The sequence below is a fragment of the Schistocerca nitens genome, chromosome 6 (genome assembly GCF_023898315.1).
Source record: "Schistocerca nitens isolate TAMUIC-IGC-003100 chromosome 6, iqSchNite1.1, whole genome shotgun sequence".
NCBI classification, from domain to species: Eukaryota; Metazoa; Arthropoda; class Insecta; order Orthoptera; family Acrididae; genus Schistocerca; species Schistocerca nitens.
The window spans coordinates 723988982-724009893 of NC_064619.1; the positions used below are offsets into that span (position 1 = coordinate 723988982).

The window sequence follows — 20912 nt, forward strand, 5'->3', positions numbered from 1 at the left end:
ACGTAAATTGAACTGATGTTTAACGGACTGTTATAGTGATAAACACATGTGACTGGTTTCCTGTGGCAACACGGTGAAAGAACTGTACGAAGTATTGGCATTAACCGGCTATATATCGTAAATACTAAAGACATTGCTTAATTCCTGCCTACCCGCACGGCGTGATTAATAAACTTTTAATAATAAAATGTCGCGCGTAACGACAACGCACACACTGGGACTATTTATCGCGACAGTGCTGCCAGCTGATTCGACTACAACGGAGACGTGGACCACTGCCGTAACTGGAATATTAATGAAACAGGACGATCCATCACAATCTTCACGCCACGAACCAGGATTAACTTCACACATCGTCCGCGAGAACCAGCGCTGACATCATCACACTGCTTGCAGCAACAGTCAAGACATTAAAAGAAAATTTAATACGCTGTCTCATTTCAAAATTAAACACAATTGCAGTTAAATTATCTATTTTAAAAATACTGTCACAGTATCAAGGTTCAATTTTGTTTAGTTACAATAAATATTCATTCCATAATTTCGTCTTGCTGACAGTGTTGCAAACCCGGCAAATTAAAATTCAATTAATAACTTTCTTTCAAAATTCTTCTCAGACATTTTGCTGCTCATCATAATTTTATTGTAATGTTTGTGTGTAACTTTTTTTGGAGGGAGTACATATTTTATTTTTTGTGCAGTAAAATTAGCTACCTGTACACATAGTGCACATCTGCAATGATCTAGCACACAAAAGTTTAGGAAACCAGGATATAGGACAGTTAATAAACAGACAAGACGACTGGAGCTGTATAAACAACATTTCAGACGAAGTATTGCGAGCAATATATGCGGCATACAAACAGGAGAAGCCATACGCTGGAATAAGACAGGCTCCACATCGGACAGATCTGCAGTACACGGTATACGACACAGACACAAGAACGGACATCGAATCAGATACTGCATCACACACAAATACAGAAACATAGCAAAAGGAAAGGAAGGTTCTGCAACGTCAAATAGAGTCAATTAGAAAAAGCCTCTGTGTGTAGCTGTTTGTTATACCATTTCATAGCACGGAATGCTGTCTAAAGATGTGACATTTCTTCTTCTTTCGCTGCATCAGGTATGACTGACTCGATGTTGTACCCCTAGACTTCGCATCTGATGCCGCTGACTATGACATTTTAAATCAGCCTCCAATCTCGACTGTTACCTTAAGTTCGGAAACACATTCTAACCTAATTCATCAATACATCACATTAAGTTTTACCTCTGCCAAGACAACATGTAAGCGACGTAACCATACACGCAGAAGGTATAACGGAAAGACTGTCACATCATATCCAAGTCAGATTTCCAGCTCTTGTTTCTTCCATTAAATAAACTTCTAATTTGAATTTAAAATACGTCCATAACCTATTATGCATCTTATTTATTATCATTATCAATGTTAGTTTTAAAAAATTTATATATATATATATATATATATATATATATATATATATATATATATATATATATATATATATATATAGGGCTATTACAAATGATTGAAGCGATTTCATAAATTCACTGTAGCTCCATTCATTGACATATGGTCACGACACACTACAGATACGTAGAAAAACTCATAAAGTTTTGTTCGGCTGAAGCCGCACTTCAGGTTTCTGCTGCCAGAGCGCTCGAGAGCGCAGTGAGACAAAATGGCGACAGGAGCCGAGAAAGCGTATGTCGTGCTTGAAATGCACTCACATCAGTCAGTCATAACAGTGCAACGACACTTCAGGACGAAGTTCAACAAAGATCCACCAACTGCCAACTCCATTCGGCGATGGTATGCGCAGTTTAAAGCTTCTGGATGCCACTGTAAGGCGAAATCAACGGGTCGGCCTGCAGTGAGCGAAGAAACGGTTGAACGCGTGCGGGCAAGTTTCACGCGTAGCCCGCGGAAGTCGACGAATAAAGCAAGCAGGGAGCTAAACGTACCACAGCCGACGCTTTGGAAAATCTTACGGAAAAGGCTAAAGCAGAAGCCTTACCGTTTACAATTGCTACAAGCCCTGACACCCGATAACAAAGTCGAACGCTTTGAATTTTCGGCGCGGTTGCAACAGCTCATGGAAGAGGATACGTTCAGTGCGAAACTTGTTTTCAGTGATGAAGCAACATTTTTTCTTAGTGGTGAAGAGAACAGACACAATGTGCGAATCTGGGCGGTAGAGAATCCTCACGCATTCGTGCAGCAAATTCGCAATTCACCAAAAGTTAACGTGTTTTGTGCAATCTCACGGTTTAAAGTTTACGGCCCCCTTTTCTTCTGCGAAAAAAAACGTTACAGGACACGTGTATCTGGACATGCTGGAAAATTGGCTCATGCCACAACTGGAGACCGACAGCGCCGACTTCATCTTTCAACAGGATAGTGCTCCCACCGCACTTCCATCATAATGCTCAGCATTTCTTAAACAGGAGATTGGAAAACCGATGGATCGGTCGTGGTGGAGATCATGATCAGCAATTCATGTCATGGCCTCCACGCTCTCCCGACTTCACCCCATGCGATTTCTTTCTGTGGGGTTATGTGAAAGATTCAGTGTTTAAACCTCCTCTACCAAGAAACGTGCCAGAAATGCGAGCTCGCATCAACGATGCTTTCGGACTCATTGATGGGGACATGCTGCGCCGAGTGTGAGAGGATTATCGGCTTGATGTCTGCCGAATCACTAAAGGGGCACTTATCGATCATTTATGAATGCCTAAAAAAACTTTTTGAGTTTTTGTATGTGTGTGCAAAGCATTGTGAAAATATCTCAAATAATAAAGTTAATGTAGAGCTGTGAAATCGCTTCAAACATTTGTAATAACCCTGTATATATATATATATATATATATATATATATATATATATATATATATATATATAGGGTGTACCAGCTATCTTGTCCACCCAAAATATCTCTGGAACGATAACAGCTGTTGGAAAACGACTTTCACCGGTATCAATGTAGGGCTGCGCCCATGAATGTACATATTTGGAAACAAACGAAAGCATATGTGTTTTTTAACACAAACTTATGTTTTTTTTATAATGGACCTCCTATATTTTTTCATCAGCAATCCATAGCATGACAAAGCACATACACAATGGCGCTGATTGCATCGCAATATTCCCATTACATCCCGAGATATTAAGACGCGAAGTTGACGCTTGAAACACCCGACATGCGCTGCTAGCGCACGTCCTGAGGCTCAGGCGTGAACCCCATGCTGCCCGTAATCGCGATGTGATTGACATGCGTAAACACACTTCCATACTTATCAAGAGGTCCGAAACGAATAATACGGTCTGCTGCCATCCTGCATTAACGTCGTACATTCCAGCAGGTATTTATCCCATAGGCTAGGGGTGATGCGGTTCTGTAACATATCTGTGTACCGCAACGTTAGTCACAAAGTTAACTTCGCTTATCATTAATCCGTTACTAAAAGGTAATATCGTTCAAAGATAAAACTTTACTTTACTGTAGATCTAGTGCAAGTGACAGTTAATCATTCACTTGTAATAGTAAAATTCATGTTGATGGTTTTAGTGAAACGAGCATGTGGACTAAAAGTTTTACGGTTGTTTAGGTAAAATGTTTTGATTTGGGAAGTTCAGGTAGGACATAGAAGATGAATGTAAACATGTTTAACCAATTAGTTTTTGTTATAACCAGGAATAACACAATAACCTCTTCAGTCTGGTTTATTAACTCACAAATCACTTTTTAACAATTATGTTAGCCAAGCGTCTACCCAGGCTCACACTCAGAAGTAATGCAGAATTAAAGTTTGGTTATACCAATGTCCAAATGTGCATGGTGGGGTGCACGTCCCGTAAATATTCCCAAGTCCAGTGAAGTTCAGTCTCTCCAAGTGAAGTCACAAGATTTCCGCCGAGCAGCCAGGTAAGCTCGAGTGGTGCGGCGAGTCATCCACAAGCAGCTGGAACACGGCGTACTGCACTTCCCGATGAGAACTGTCGTTTGCGGCGGCGGCCGGGTTTATATAAGGCTTGCTAGTTAATGGAGCCGTCGACTGGGGTCGCTGTTTTCCAGGGAAAACCAATCGCAATGTTTCCTGGCGTAGCCAATTGCTGGGTGCTGACAAACGCGCTCGCGCGAAGGCGGCCAGCGATGGTAGCCGCGAGCCGCCCGGAGAAGTGCGGCCAGCGATGTATTTCTCGGCCACGTAAGGGAGCGTGCGTGTGAAAACGGCCATCGATGGAAGCAGCGGGCCGCCCAGAGAAGTGCGGCCAGCGATGTATTTGGCGGTCGCGTACTGGAGCGCGTTGTTCGGTGTTGGTTAGAAGTGGTGTATACCACAGTTTTATTATCACACAATTATCAATGTTATGTTTATCTAATGCGTTAAATGACAAATTGTTGTAAACAAATGTTTCTTAACATCACTGGGTAAAATGGCCCTTTGTAGAAACTTCCACTGTGATACCAGCACTACATACTAAACATAGCGTTCACATCTCATGCTCAAAGTGATGCCCATTGGCTTGCATACATAGGGTCACTCTGCGGATGAAGGATGCCCTACTTCGTGCTACTGTTTCCTCTTTGATGGCTGTACAAGCATCAATAATGCGTTGCTTCATGTCCTCTGGTGTTGTTGGTTCATGTTGGTAAACAGCATCCTTCACTGCCCCCCAAAGAAAATAATCCAACGATGTAAGGTCCGGAGATCGGGCAGGCCACCTAACTGGGCCACCTCGTCCAATCCACCTACCAGGGAACTTACGGTTCAGATGTCGTCGTGCTCGTAAGGCGTTATGTGCAGGGCATCCGTCATGCTGATACCACATGACCATTCTCCGGTTCAGAGGTACGGTGTCCAAGAGAACAGGAAGATTGTGTCGTATAAATCAGGAGTATTGTCTGCCATTTTGGATGCCATTTACAAAGGAAGGTCCGATAATGGTATCTCGAATAATCCCACACCAAACATTAACTTTCCACGGACGTTGATGCTCTACCTGACGGAGCCATTTTGGATTGTCTGCGGACCAATAATGCATATTCTTCATTGACAATTCCTTTGTTGGAGAATGATGCCTCGTCGGTAAAGAGAACATCTGCAAAAAAATTTGAATTAGTCGGAAGTTTTTGCTGAGCCCACCGACAAAATGTTACCCTATTGCGGAAGTCATTTCCATGAAGATCCTGGTGTAAATGAACATGGTAAGGATGAAATTTATGACGTTTAAGAATACGCTGTGCTCTTGATTTCGACACGCCAACTTCACGTTCAATTTGACGTGTGCTGATTTGAGGATTCACAGCTATGGTAGCGAGCACAGCAACTTCAGCACGTTCATCTGTACGTGTTCTAGCACCATGTCAAGGTCTTGGATTTAAGCTTCCCGTTTCACGTAGACGAGATGTGAGACGACCAAACATCCGGCGCGAAGGCGATGGCTTGTCAGGGAATCATCTTCTGTACAGTCGTTCTGCCTGAACAGCATTTCGTCCACCTACAACAGGGTACAGTACAGGTATGTAGAGTAGGGTAGAAAACAGACATATTAACTTAATAATCACAATGTTCGCTAACAGTACTATCAACAAGCAAGCAATCTCAAAAAGTATTTCCCGTCAACGTACATTCTCCATAGATCAGCAGCATTTCTACCATATCTTCATGTGTGTGCATTATACTGTACAGTATAAGTTCCACAACACAACGTTTATTCACAATGTGTACTACCTCCGTGCCGTCACTAGATTACTCTGATGCACGACTACACTGGCAAGCTGTCTACTGCACGCCAAAGCAACAACGAATGGGATGCTCGGAGGGTGGTGGAGTACAGGAGTTTGCATGGGTCGCAAATAATAAACAAGGCGAAGTGGTAAATGTGGTAGTAGTGGGAACTACGTTGGACACTTGACTAGGTAGACCCAGGCCCTGCACGACAGGCACAATGGGTCATATAACGCATTAGATAAACCTTATTTTGGGTGTGCAGGATAAATAAGACAACCTGACGGGTGTACAACGATCGGTACTGGTTCATATTGTGTACGTAGATACGTAAAACGTGCAAGAGGGAAACCATTATGTGCTTATGAGAGTTGATGGCAGCAGACCGTATTATTCGTCTCGGACCTCTTGATAAGTATGGAGGTGTGATTACACATGTCAATCACATCGCGATTACGGGCAGCATGGGGGTTCACGCCTGAGCCTTAGGACGTGCGCTAGCAGCGCATGTCGGGTGTTTCAAGCGTCAACTTCGCGTCTTAATATCTCGGGACGTAATGGGAATATTGCGATGCAATCAACCCCATTGTGTATGTGCTTTGTCATGCTATGGATTGCTGAAGAAAAAATATAGGAGGTCCATTTAAAAAAACATAAGTTTGTGTTAAAAAACACATATGCTTTCGTTTGTTTCCAAATAAGTACATTCATGGGCCCCAGCCCTACATTGATACCGGTGAAAGTCGTTTTCCAACAGCTGTTATTGTTCCAGAGATATTTTGGGTGGACAAGATAGCTGGGACACCCTATATATATATATATATATATATATATATATATATATATATATATATATATATATATATATATATATATATATATATATATATTAAACTCGAGCGAGGTGGCGCAGTGGTTAGACACTGGACTCGCATTCGGGAGGTCGACGGTTCAATCCCGTCTCCAGCCATCCTGATTTAGGTTTTCCGTGATTTCCCTAAATCGTTTCAGGCAAATGCCGGGATGGTTCCTTTCAAAGGGCACGGCCGATTTCCTTCCCCATCCTTCCCTAACCCGAGCTAGCGCTCCGTCTCTAATGACCTCGTTGTCGACGGGACATTAAACAACACTAACCTAACCTAACCTATAGATTAAATTTTCCTTAAACTTGATGCTAACTTAAATATATTCTTATACATATTCCTTTTGTTGGTAATTTTTTAATTTATACTTTTGTAAAATTTTCATAAAAAATGTACTAGTAATAAAACTGAATTTATATAACATGTAATATCACACAATTTACGACCTGCCGTATAATAACAGGCAGCAGGTCTTTACTTGAGAAATAAATAAATAATCGATGTATGTCTCGTCGAATACAATAAATTGTCCATTTTCCAGAGTATATTTTGCAACTCTCGTTCTCTTAGGAAACCGTAGGAGACGTTCAGTACTGTGCATAGTCCATGCGACATAAGAATGTCCACATACGCCCGATTTTTCGTATATCATTGGAGCTCTGAGGCCTACATCACCTTTCACAACGTTTTCACTGGAGGCACTAAGACTGAATCGATATCATGCCTCTTTAGGAGCCGGAACAATTTTCCTGCTACTGCACCACAGTATGACAAATACGTAACGTTCTCCGTGTCCTCCCCAGGGGTCTTCCTTTTGAGAGCCTACGTTTTATGGCCTGCAAAATCTTCGAAAGAAGGAAACCCCGTATGGCCCACCGTGAGCACAACTGGGTCGCCGACTTTCTGACTTGCTAAGTATCCGGGAAACTTCCTTGCGCTGCACGTTCGTCACTGTGCGTAAGATGTCAAGATTGCTATCAACTTCGTCAGCTTGGGATCTTGGTATTGGAAGGCAGAAGCGGGCGCCACGAGCTCATAACAAAAACGTTGCCTCATGTGGCGCAGGACTGGGCACCAGTGACGTCACAGGCGGTAGCATGGATATATCAAGAAGGCAACGGCAATCACAAGACGGTCTCTTCTTGACAATCGGCAAGGGGCACTCAGTCGAAAGCTCTTGGGAATTTAACAACTCTGCACTTAGTTAAACATAAGAATCTATTCTGGTTAGTGTAAAACAGAGGTAGTAGTTCTGAAACACTTGAATTTTTGCAGACATTAATGATCTTTGTACATTGGTAATTTACTGAGTTGAATTATTCTACAAAATCTGCCCTCCATCATGAAGAGACGATCAGAAAGGCTATTCTTACATACTGAATCGTCAAAGAAACTGTTATAGACATGCGTATTCAAATACAGACATATGTGGACAGGCAGAATACGCCGCTGCGGTCGTCAACGCGAACATAAGACAACAAGTGTCTGGCGCAGCTATTAGATCGGTTACTGCCACAACAATGGCAGGTTATCAAGTTTAAGTCTGCGTAAGAGCGACGGGACACAGCATCTCCGAAGTAGCGATGAAGTGGAGATTTTCCCGTACGACAATTTCATGAGTGTACCGTGAATATCAGGAATCCCGTAAGACATCAGATCTCCGACATAGTTGCGGCTGGAAAAGGATCCTGAAGAGAATCGTTCAACGTTACAGAAATGCAACCCTTCCGCAAACTGCTGCAGATTTCAGTGCTGGGCCATCAACTAGTGCCAGCGTGCGAACCAGTCAACGAAACATCATCGATGTGGGCTTTCGGATCCAAAGGCCCACGCGTGTACCCTTAATGACTGCAAGACACAAAGCTTTACGCATCGCCTGGCCCATTAACACCGACATTGGACTGTTGATGACTGCAAACATATTACCTGGTCGGACGAGTCTCGTTTCAAATTGTATCGAGCGGATGGACTTGTACGGGTATGGATACAACCTTATCAACCCACGGACCCTGCATGTCAGCAGGGGACTGTTTAGGCTGGTGGAGGCTCTGTAATGGTGTGGGGCGTGTGCAGCTGGAGTGACATGGGACCCCTGATACGTTTATATTAGACTCTGAGAGGTGACACGTACGTAAGCATCATGTCTGATCACCTGCATCTGTTCATGTCCATTGTGCACTGCGACGAACTTGGGCAATTCCAGCAGGACAATGCGGCCCCCCACACGCCCAGAACTGCTACAGAGTGGCTACAGGAACACTACTCTCAGTTTAAAAGTCCCATAGCCACCAAACTCCGGAGACATAAACATTATTGAGCACATCCGGGATGCCATGCGACGTGCTGTTCACAAGAGATCTCCAGCCCCTCGTACTCTTACGGCTTTATGGACAGACCTGCAGGATTGATGGTGTCATTTCCCTCCAGCACTACTTCAGATATTCAAAAAAATGGTTCAAATGGCTCTGAGCACTATGGGACTTAACTTCTGAGGTCATCAATCCCTAGAACTTAGAACTACTTAAACCTAACTAACCTAAGGACATCACACACATCCATGCCCGAGGCAGGATTCTAACCTGCGACCGTAGCGGTAGCGCGGTTCCAGACTGTAGCGCCTAGAACCTCTCGGCCACGCCGGCCGGCACTTCAGATATTAGTCGAGTCCATAACATGTCGTGTTGCTACACTTTTGCGTTATCGCGGGGGCCCTACACGATATTACGCATGGGTACCATTTGGCTCTCCAGTGTATTGTATGTGTAAACAAGTTACAGACGTGGATAGATATGCTATGAATAAAAACTGTACTAGTATGTGGTAGGGACTACTCTTTCTTAAAATGCCGTTAGTAATTGTTTGTGTACTTTATCCTCTGGTTACAAAAAAGTAGTATTAATAATTGCAAGTAATGTTTCTTGTTCCCGCGTCGGGGGTTCGAGTCCACCCTCTGGCATGGATGTGTGTGTCGTCCTTAGCGTACGTTAGATTAAGTTCCGGTGACCTCAGAAATTTTGTCCCATAAAACCTTACCACAAATTTCCAATTTCCAATCTTTCTTGAATCGCTGTGCGACACTGGCACTCAAACAAGAAATTTTGGTGGGAAACGTTGAAGGCGAAACATTTAAAGCATCAGATCGCACAAAGTTTGGCTCGTGCAGGCAGGACTGCAGATGATTTTTACCAAAAAGTAACGGTATTTTGTAAAATAATATGATTTACTCTACAAAAAATGTAGACGGGAGAACGAAGGTAATCGTATAGTAGCAAGCTTTTGTGTTGATATCACAGTACCTATAGGCTCAAGAGAACTTTAGACGCATCTCATCACTCCTGAATACTTCATTATCCCACTACTTCCTGCGTTAATTCTTCCAGACGAGTCTTCTAAACCTCAGCCTACCCTTACGAACTGCGCGATAGACGCTGGCAGAGGCGCCGACAGGTCAGCAGCCATCTGCATGACCCGAATGATGGGGGTGAGCCGCGTCCGGCAGGAAGCTCTTTATGGCCGCACATTAACCTAGAAAGAGTTTCCGGTGCTGCGGAGTGTCCTCTACGCAAAGTAACTGTTTCAGCGCCGACGTGCCTGGACTATAGCCAAAAAACAATATCAGCTTGATAATAACCACTTAATAAATCCGAAATACCCGTTGAAAAGGATACTTTTTACCGTCATTTAAGCTCCTTTCTCATATCTGCAGAACGTGTACATACGGTAGATAGGCAAAATAATGTGAACAGTGGAAATAATGGGATGGTTGTGTTTGACGATCAACAACGCAGGTAAGGCACGTGTCGCGCTGGACTGTGCGTGTTCAGTACGGACTAGGCATCAGTGCAGTTTGTTTACGAGTAATGCACACTTCGTATCTGCAATCAGACGGCGAGGACGACGTGCAGTGAAAGACCTAACAGAGTTACAAAGAGGGCATTTGTGGAAGCCAATTAGCTGGAGTATCAGTAACCAACACAGTCAACTTGTTGAATATTTCTAGGTCAAAGACCTAACAGAGTTGCAAAGAGGGCATTTGTGGAAGCCAATTAGCTGGAGTATCAGTAACCAACACAGCCAACTTGTTGAATATTTCTAGGTCAACTGTTTAAACAGTCATGACAGCCTTCACAAAACATGGAACGACATCAATGTGTAAATATAATAGTGGGCGCAAATCAAAACTAAATAACATAGATCGCCGAAGGCTAGCAAGAACTGTGTCAAAACAACGCAAAACTACGGCAGCTAAAGTGACTGCAGCGCTCAATAGCCATCATAGAGAGCCCGTATCTATCGATGCTGTCCGCCGAGAACTCCATAAAGCGAATATTTAAGGACAAGCTGCTATACCGAAACCATTATTAACGACAACCAATGCAAAGAAGCGTAAAATATGGTATCAGGAGCATACATCCTGGACGGCTGATCAGTGGAAACACTTCGTATGGTCCAATGAGTCTACGTTTTCGCTATTTCCAACATCGGGCCGGGTTTGCGTCTGGAGAACGGCAAAAGACGCCTACATCATTATTGCCTTATTCTAGTGATTAAGCATGGAGGTGGAAATGTGATGGTATGGGCAACCATATCATGGTATTCTACTGGTCCCATCATTTCTCTTAATGGTCATGCTAGAGCCAAGGATTACGTGAACATTTTAGGTAATCAGGTACACCCCAGGATTCAAATGTTGTTCCCCAAATATGGTGCCATATTTCAGGACGATAATGCATCCATTCACTCAGGCAGTACAGTACAGTCATGGTACGACGAGCATACAACTAAACTTCAGCGTCCTCCCCTGGTCAGCGCAGTCCCCGGACTTAAATATTATCGAACTCTTGTGGGTGCAACTGAAGGGCAGACTCCGGAGCAGATTTCCACTTCCCTCGTCACTACACGAGTTAGAAGAGGTTCTGACTGAAGAGTGCCATAACATTCCACTGGAGACTATACAATGATTTAATGCCAGTATACCAAGAAGAATCGCTGCTGTATTTCGGGCAAATCCGTTATTAATAAACCATTCCTAAGTAAGTAAAGGTGTTCGTAGTATTTTGTCTATTCCCTGTACATAATCTGCAGCCCATTTACACGGTGCACCTTGTAGAGCTGCTAATTATTCTGTCTCCTGTTTCACTCCCAGATGGAGCGAAAGGAAAACCACTTGCTATATGCCACTGATCGAACCCTAATTTCTCTAAACATGTCTTCCTGGTCCTTTCTCTTCAACCGAAGTGCCTACTCTGGTATTCATTATCACAGTATCTATAGTCTCAGAGAACTTCACACGCATCTCATCACTCCTGAGGACTTCACTATCCCACTGATCGTGCATTGATTCTTCCAGACGAGTCTCCTAAAATTCAGTCTACTCTTGATAATGATTAAACTGTGATCTGAGTCAGTATCTGCTCCTGGGTACGCCTCACAACACAGTATCTAATTTCGTAATCTGTCTAGCCATGTTATAAACTACCTGGAATATTCCCGTATTTCCAGGTCTTTTCCAAGTAGTCCTCCTTCCGTGATTTTTTAACAGTGAATTTGCTATTACCAGATGAAATTTGTTGCATAATTCGATTAGTCCTTCTTCTCTCTCATTTCTACCACCAGCAAATATTTCTTCTTTTCTTTCCCCTATTACGCATTCCACTCTCCCACGATTATCACAGTATTTTCTACTTCTACAAATTCAATTACTCATTACCTTCATATACTTTCTCTAGTTCTTCATCTTCTACTTGTGACGCCGTCATGCATACCTGAACGCTTCTTGGTCTGCTCTGAATTATGGTTAGAACAACTATTTCTGAAGTTGTTGCAGTAAGTCACTCTCTGCCCCACTTCGCTATTCCCAACGAATCAAAGCCCCATTATCCAATTTTCTGCTAGTGCTGATATTAACATCTAGTCATCTGACAAAAAATATTTGTCTTCTTGTAATTTCGCTTCGTTGAACCTCACCATATACAGGGTGGTCCAAGGACCGTGACCGGGCCAAATATCTCACGAAATAAGCGTCAAACGGAACGAAACTTGTCTAGCTTGAAGGTGGAAACCAGATGGCACTATGGTTGGCCCGCTAGATGTCGCTGTCATACGTCAAACGGATATCAACTGCGTTTTTTTAAATAGGAACACCCATTTTTTATTACATATTCGTGTAGTACGTAAAGAAATATGAATTCTTTAATTGGACCACTTTTTTCGCTTTGTGATAGATGGCACTGTAATAGTCACACACATATGGCTTACAATTTTAGACGAACAGTTGGCAACAGGTAGGTTTTTTAAATTAAAATACAGAAGGTAGGTACCTTTGAACATTTTATTTCGGTTGTTCCAATGTGATACATGTACCTCTGTGAACTTCTCATTTCTGAGAATGCATACTGTTACAGAGCGATTACCTGTAAATACCATTTTAATGCAATAAATGCTCAAAATGATGTCCGTCAACCTCAATGGATTTGGCAATACGTGTAACGACATTCCTCTCAACAGCGAGTAGTTCGCCTTCCGTAATGTTCGCACATGCAATGACAATGCGCTGACGCATGTTGTCAGGCGTTTTCGGTGGATCACGATAGCAAATATCCTTCAACTTTCCCCAGAGAAAGAAATCCGGGGACGTCAGATCCGGTGAACGTGCGGGCCATAGTATGATGCTTCGAGACCAATCCACCTGTCACGAAATATGCTATTCAATACCGCTTCACCCGCACGCGAGCTATGTGCCGGATATCCATCATGTTTGAAGTACATCGCCATTCTGCCATGCAGTGAAACATCTTGTAGTAACATTGATAGAACATTACGTAGGAAATCAGCATACATTGCACCATTTAGATTGCCATCTATAAAATGGGGGCCAATTATCCTTCCTCCCATAATGCCGTACCATACATTAACCCTCCAAGGCCGCTGATGTTCCACTTGTCGCAGCCATCGTGGATTTTCCGTTGCCCAATAGTGCATATTATGACGGTTTACGTTACCGCTGTTGGTGAATGACGCTTCGTCGCTAAGTAGAACGCGTGCAAAATATTTGTCATCGTCCCGTAATTTCTCTTGTTCCCAGTGGCAGAACTGTACACGACGTTCGGAGTCGTCGCCATGCAATTCCTGGTGCATAGAAATATGGTACGGGTGCAATCGATGTTGATGTAGCATTCTCAACACCGACGTTTCTAAGATTCCCGATTCTCGCGCAGTTTGTCTGCTACTAATATGCGGATTAGCCGTGACAGCAGCTAAAACACATACTTGGGCATCATCATTTGTTGCAGGTCGTGGCTGACGTTTCACATGTGACTGAACACTTCCTGTTTCCTTAAATAACATAACTATCCGGCGAACGGTCCGGACACTTGGATGATGTCGTCCAGGATACCGAGCAGCATACGTAGCACACGCCCGTTGGGCATTTTGATCACAATAACCATACGTCAACACGATGTCGATCTTTTCCGCAGTTGGTAAACGGTCTATTTTAACAAGGGTAATGTATCACGAAGCAAATACCGTCCTCATTGGCGGAATGTTACGTGATACCACGTACTTATACGTTTGTGACTATTACAGCGCCATCTATCACAAAGCGAAAAAAGTGGTCCAACTAAAACATTCATATTTGTTTACATACTACACGAATTTGTAATAAAAATGGGTGTTCCTGTTTTAAAAAACGCAGTTGGTATCCGTTCGAACTATGGCAGCGGCATCTAGCGGCCAACCATAGCGCCATCTGGTTTCCCCCTTCAAGCTAGACGAGTTTAGTTCTTTGTATTTTTTTTGTTTGATGCTTATTTCGTGAGATATTTGGACCGGTCACTATCAATGGACGACCCTGTATAATTTGAGCCTTTGCGTTTCCCTTTTCAGATTTGCTAGCTTCCCTGTCACATTCATTCTTCTGACGCCCCACGCACCGATTCATAGTATGTACCGAATTCGTTGGTTATTCAGTCTTTTTCTAATAGTTGCCATCCCCTTGGTACTCCCGTCCCAGAGATCAGTATGGTGAGCTGATCCAGAATCTTTTGCAAATGGAGAAATGATCATGCTGCTTTTTCAATTACAACCCACATGTCCTGTGGGTAAACATCATGTGTATTTAATGCAGTGATTTCCACTCTCCTCTCCATGCACATGTCGTTGATCACTGCTGATTCATCTGCCTCTTGACAACATTTCTCAGAGTCAGGTGGATGAGGTTGCCCTGAAACTTTGTACCATCCTCCACTCTCTTTGACAAGGCCGTCAGCAGAACGAGGGTGTCGCCTTATACCTGGAGCCTGCAGACACCACTACTGATAAATGTTATTGATTTTTATGCAAAATTTAAGCAGTGTCTGGGATCTAAACCGGGAACAAGGACGTTTTGATCAGTAGCAAAAGGCGGTACCTGTACAGGACGCGATTTCATAGGGGATATCATGTAGTTTTGCAGTCTTATGGCGAGATATTTAATCGTCATGTCTCTGTGAATCAGCACACGACGAACAAGGCTACTCTATTCGAAGAGTACAATTCTTTTACGCTCAGCTGCATTAACTTCCATTTATTTACATTTAGAGCATCTATCACACCAAATAAAAAATCATTTAAAGTCATGCTGTATCCTCCTACAGTTAACGCAATGACGACATTTTCACCTACAGCACAGCATCATCCGGAAAACAGTCGCATAGTGCTGCTATCCCTATCTGTTAGATGATTTATGCATACTGTAGTGTCGGCAGACTTGCCAACACCACGCACACTAATTGAAAGAGGCGGCCAAGATGCACGCGCTAACTCACGAAGGATGGCGTGAGGTCTGAAACAAGATACGTAATGAATGCTATAAAGAAAAGTACGTAGCTTCTTGAATACTTAACTTTTAATCCATCATAGTTGTACATCGTTCTTGATGAATCAAGTGAGACTCTTTAGATACATGCAATGTTACAAATGGCGCCTTGCTAGGTCGTAGACATGGACTTAGCTGAAGGCTATTCTAACTGTCTCTCGGCAAATGAGAGAAAGGCTTCGTCAGTGTAGTCGCTAGCAACGTCGTCGTACAACTGGGGCGAGTGCTAGTACGTCTCTCGAGACCTGCCGTGTGGTGGCGCTTGGTCTGCGATCCTGACAGTGGCGACACGCGGGTCCGACATGTACTAATGGACCGCGGCCGATTTAAGCTACCACCTAGCAAGTGTGGTGTCCGGCGGTGACACCACATTCCTCCCCCGCAAATCGGCGAACGGTCGTGTTATAAGGTTTCCGCCCGCCGTGGGGAGGACCCCATGTTGACGTATGCGATGAGGTGGGGAGCCTAACAACAGGCGAGGCTGTGCCACCCGCACCCGGCCATTCGGTCCGAGGGGAGCTAGGAAACGCCTGAAAACCTAGTCCAGGGTGCACGTCAACATGGGGTGTACGCGCCCGTAGAGAGACAGGAGGGGCCGAAGGGTCGACCTCCATTGCGTCGGGGGATCGGACGCGCGATGACGACATCTGGTCCGGAGCGGGCAAGAGTTCCATGGCGGAGGACAGCTGGTCACTGGAAGCGATCGGCGGCGCGTGACCCAGGGAGGCGCTGGGCGGCTGCAGCGAAGCGTCCACTGCGGGCGGCGCCGGCGGGAGAACAGGCGGCGGCGGCGGCGGCGGCGGCGGCGCGTCGCCATGGGGCAAAATGGAAGGCATCGTCGGTAACACCTGGGGATGAGGCGAGCCAGTAGATGGGTCCCCAGGGCGCTGACCGGACGGCACCGTTGCTGAAAGCAGACGGGGAGCGGCAGAACCCAGGCGACGGCAGAGGCGCAGCTGATTGAGATGCCGACGCACCTCACCAGAGGCCCCCATAACCAAATACATCGCGCGGCCGAGGCAACGAAGAATGCGCCCTGCGAGCCAACGCCGTGAACCTCGATAGTTGCGATAGAAGACAACGTCGCCAGGAGCAAAAGCAGGAGTCTGCCGCTGCACAGGAACCTGATGCGGCGGATGCAGCAAAAACATCAAGGTTCGATGAGGACGACCATGGAGCAACTCAGCCGGCGAGCGACCATCGCGGGGCTGACAGCGATCCGAGGACAAAAAGAGCAATAACGCGTCCTCCCGAGAATGTGACTCTTTCAACTTCAACATCTGTGACTTGAAAGTCCGAACCAATCTTTCAGCGGCACCGTTTGACTGAGGCGAAAACGGCGCGGATGTCAGATGTTGAATACCATTGGCCTTGCAGAATGACTGAAATTCTGCGGACATGAATTGTGGGCCATTGTCGGAAACAATAGCCTGCGGAAGACCTTCAATGCAAAAAATAGCGGATAACGCTTGGATGGTGGCAGATGACGTCGTGGAAGACATCCGGACAACAAAAGGAAAATTACTGAACGAATCGACCACAACCAAACATCGCCATTCCAGAATGGAAAAGAAAAATCGATGTGCAAGCGTTGCCAAGGGGAAGTGGCGTGCGGCCATGCAAAGAATTTCCGCGGTAGTGCGGATTGTTGTGCGGCACACGCCATGCAAGAAGAGCACATATTCGTAATCGCAGCATCGATTCCGAACCAAGTACAGTGCTGACGAGCAAGTTGTTTCGTGCGCACTATACCCCAATGTCCTTGGTGAAGAAGCCGTAAGACAGAGGACTGTAACGAACGTGGGACCACGACTCTGGACTGATCATTATCAGAACGCAACAACAAAACACCACGCCGTACAAAAAGTCTCTCCTTGTGAGCAAAAAATCGGCGAACCAACGGATCCTCGATCCGTGACTTCGACAAGGGCCATTGCGTAGCAACAAAACGCAAAACAGTAGCAAGGACAGGGTCAGCAGCTGTGGCTGTAGCGACACGACGAAAATCAATCGGAAACGATTCGACCACGTCATCGGTTTCCGCATCAATGAACATGCAAGCAAGTTCGGAAGACTCGAATGCTCTATCCTCAGCAACAGGCAAACGGGACAACGCATCAGCGTTGCCGTGCTTAGCAGTGGACCAATACAAGATATCGTAGCGGTACTGCGAGAGGAAAATTGACCAGCGAATGAATTTCTGCGCTGTACGTGGAGGAACAAGCTTGTTCGGATGAAAAAGCGATGTCAAAGGTTTGTGGTCCGTGATGATGGTAAAATGACGACCATACAAGAAATCATGGAACTTAGTAACACCAAATACGAGAGCCAAAACTTCTTTCTCTATCTGTGAATAATTTCTTTGCGCAGGTGAGAGCAATTTGGACGCAAAGGCGATAGGGCGATCATGCGATCCATCTTTGTGCGCAAGCACAGCACCGATCCCGAAATCCGATGCATCTACCATCAACAAAAGGGGTTTCTGGGGATCGAATGGCGTAAGGCAAGTATTTGAAAGCAACGCCGATTTCAACTGTCGAAAGGCGCGTTCGCATTCCGTCGACCAGACGAACGGAACACCTTTACGGCGTAAGCGATGAAGCGGAGCTGAAATCGAAGAGGCGTGGCGCATATATCTATTGCAATAATTAATTTTTCCCAGCACACTCAGTAGCTGCTTCAAATTCTGCGGCGAAGGCAAGTCTTGTATGGCACGGAGGTGTTCTGGACTGGGATGTATGCCTTGGGCATTGATTACATGTCCCAGATAGGGTAAGTCACGAGCAAAAAACACACATTTGTCCTTCCGCAAGCGAAGACCATTTTGTCGCAAGACCTGAAATAATGTGCGGAGGTTGGCTAAATGTGCGTCTGCTGTCTTTCCAGAGATCACAATATCGTCCAGATAGTTTGCTGCAGTAGGGACCGACGCACAAACAGTTTGCAGATATTGCTGAAACAACGCAGGGGCGGATGCACACCCGAATGGCAGTCTTTTGAAGCGATACAACCCAAGATGCGTGTTAACCACCAAGACGCGCTGGGATTCTTCGTCCACTGGTATCTGCAAGTACGCATCCGCTAGGTCCAACTCCGAAAAGTATTGACCCGGGCACAGTTTATCAAAAAGATCTTCCGGGCGGGGCAAAGGAAAAGTTGCAGTCACAAGTTGTGGATTCACAGTTGCCTTGAAGTCCACACAAAGTCTCAGTTTTCCGGAAGGTTTTGGCAAAATTACTAAGGGTGAGGCCCAGAGAGAAGCCTGCACACGTTCAATTACACCTTGTGATTCTAAATCGTGTAATGTTCTGGCGACCTCATCACGCAATGCATGGGGAACATTGCGCGCTCTGAAAAATTTCGGTTGCGCGTTGACTTTCAGTTCCAAATGTGCTTCATAGTTCTTAGCGCAACCAAGGCCCGGTGCAAAAATGTCTGCAAATTCGTCACACAGACGAGAAACACTGTAGAAGGCACAGTCTCGTTCACTGATAGGACCTGATTTACTTTAGACATGTTAAACAACTGAAATAAATCTAAACCAAACAAGTTCACTGCAGAAGGAAAACGAAGAACGTAAAATGACACAAGTTTCGTTTGTCCCTCGTATGTGGCAAGAATAGTGCACTGTCCTAACAAAGGGATAGCTTGTCCTGAATAACTATTTAACTTAACATTTGCGGCACGCAATGGCGGTTTGCCCAGTTGTTTGTACGTGTCGTGATTGATCAATGAAACTGCAGCTCCGGTATCGAGCTAGAATTGGATCACTTTGCCTGCAAAGTCTAAGTCGACAAAAAGTTTATTGTCCTGCTGACGACAAGAGCGACTTTCACGTGCAATGTGAACTGATACAGGTACAGAAACACTGGCGACTTCACGAGATTTCCGTCGACGTCGACGCACACTTTATGTGGGACGAACACAGTCACTGTTAGAGAGAGTGACACTGGACGGGGTGGAATTAACTACATGAATGTCCATGGGCGAAGGTACACGACCCTGATTGTCCTTGGTTCGATTCCGGCGCGAAGCAAAGGGCCTGGAATGGTTGTGATTGTCTGATCTGAGCTGTTTCTGGCAAACACTTTGAACATGTCCTTTCTTAAGACAGTAAAAGCAAATAACTAGGTGTGACGGGCAATTGTCACGCGAATGTCTAGTTGCACACCGCGGGCATGATTTCACTGCATTTGCTTGCCTACGCGGCACACGCGTGTGAGAGCTAGGCCGCAGCTGCGCGGACGTGCGCGAGGGCTGTGTAGCGGTCCGTGCAGCGCGCCCGGCGGGCCGGTTAATGTGACACACGGTTGGCGAAATTTCAAATGATTCCTGAGCAAAGTCAAGTGTGTCTTGCCTATCCAATATGTCTATCACTTGTTGAAGGGAGGGATTAACTAGTTTCAAAATCTGTTCCCGTATACGAACATCAGAAACGTTCTGTGCTATTGCATCACGTACCATTGTATCTGAATAAGGGAGTCCACATTCACACTCAAAAGCACAATCCCTTGTAAGGCCTTGCAATGTTGCAACCCACTCCCTATTAGTCTGACCGGCCGTACGTTTTGTACGAAAGAACGTATACCTTTTTGCAACGACATTGACTGTTTCTTTGAAATAGGCATCTAACACTGACAAAATTTCTTCATAGGATAGAGTTGCTACGTCGCGTCGGGGAAACAATTTCACTATCACACGGTAGGTGGATACACCTACACACGAAAGCAAAAACGGCTGCCGCTCATTACCTGGAATTCTGTAGGCGGCGAGATGAAATCCAAATTGTCGTGACCACTCCGTCCAGGTTTCTCGTCCGCGTGAAACGGACGAAACTGGGGTGCAACAGCATCTTGTGGCTGCGGTAGCGATGAAGCGGCGGCGGCCGCATCGTTTTGCAGCGCACCTTGACCCTGGACGAGCTGTCCAAGGGCATCCAATAACGCCTGCGTCTGCTGATTCTGCAAGCGATAAAATTCGGACAGTACATCTGGAGAAGCCATGACACAAGGAAATGTAAGCAATTAGAAAGAACAAAATCCTGAGTGATCCGCGTCGCCAAAAATGTAGTGTCGGCAGACTTGCCAACACTACGCACACTAATTGAAAGAGGCGGCCAAGATGCACGCGCTAACTCACGAAGGATGGCGTGAAGTCTGAAACAAGATACGTAATGAATGCTATAAAGAAAAGTACGTAGCTTCTTGAATACTTAACTTTTAATCCATCATAGTTGTACATCGTTATTGATGAATCAAGTGAGACTCTTTAGATACATGCAATGTTACAAATGGCGCCTTGCTAGGTCGTAGACATGGACTTAGCTGAAGGCTATTCTAACTGTCTCTCGGCAAATGAGAGAAGTGCTTCGTCAGTGTAGTCGCTAGCAACGTCGTCGTACAACTGGGGCGAGTGCTAGTACGTCTCTCGAG

At 45.0% G+C, this 20912-nt stretch overlaps 1 protein-coding gene across 1 annotated transcript in view; it reads right to left on the reverse strand.

Moving 5' to 3' along the window:
* Positions 1-4266, reverse strand: part of LOC126263589 (uncharacterized) — a 115415-nt gene extending 111149 nt beyond the window's left edge. Inside the window, exon 1 of the mRNA XM_049960682.1 lies at positions 3932-4266. Within this exon, the coding sequence (XP_049816639.1) occupies positions 3932-4266 (335 nt within the window). The remainder of the gene's footprint in view (positions 1-3931) is intronic.
* Positions 4267-20912: the final 16646 nt, after the last annotated feature.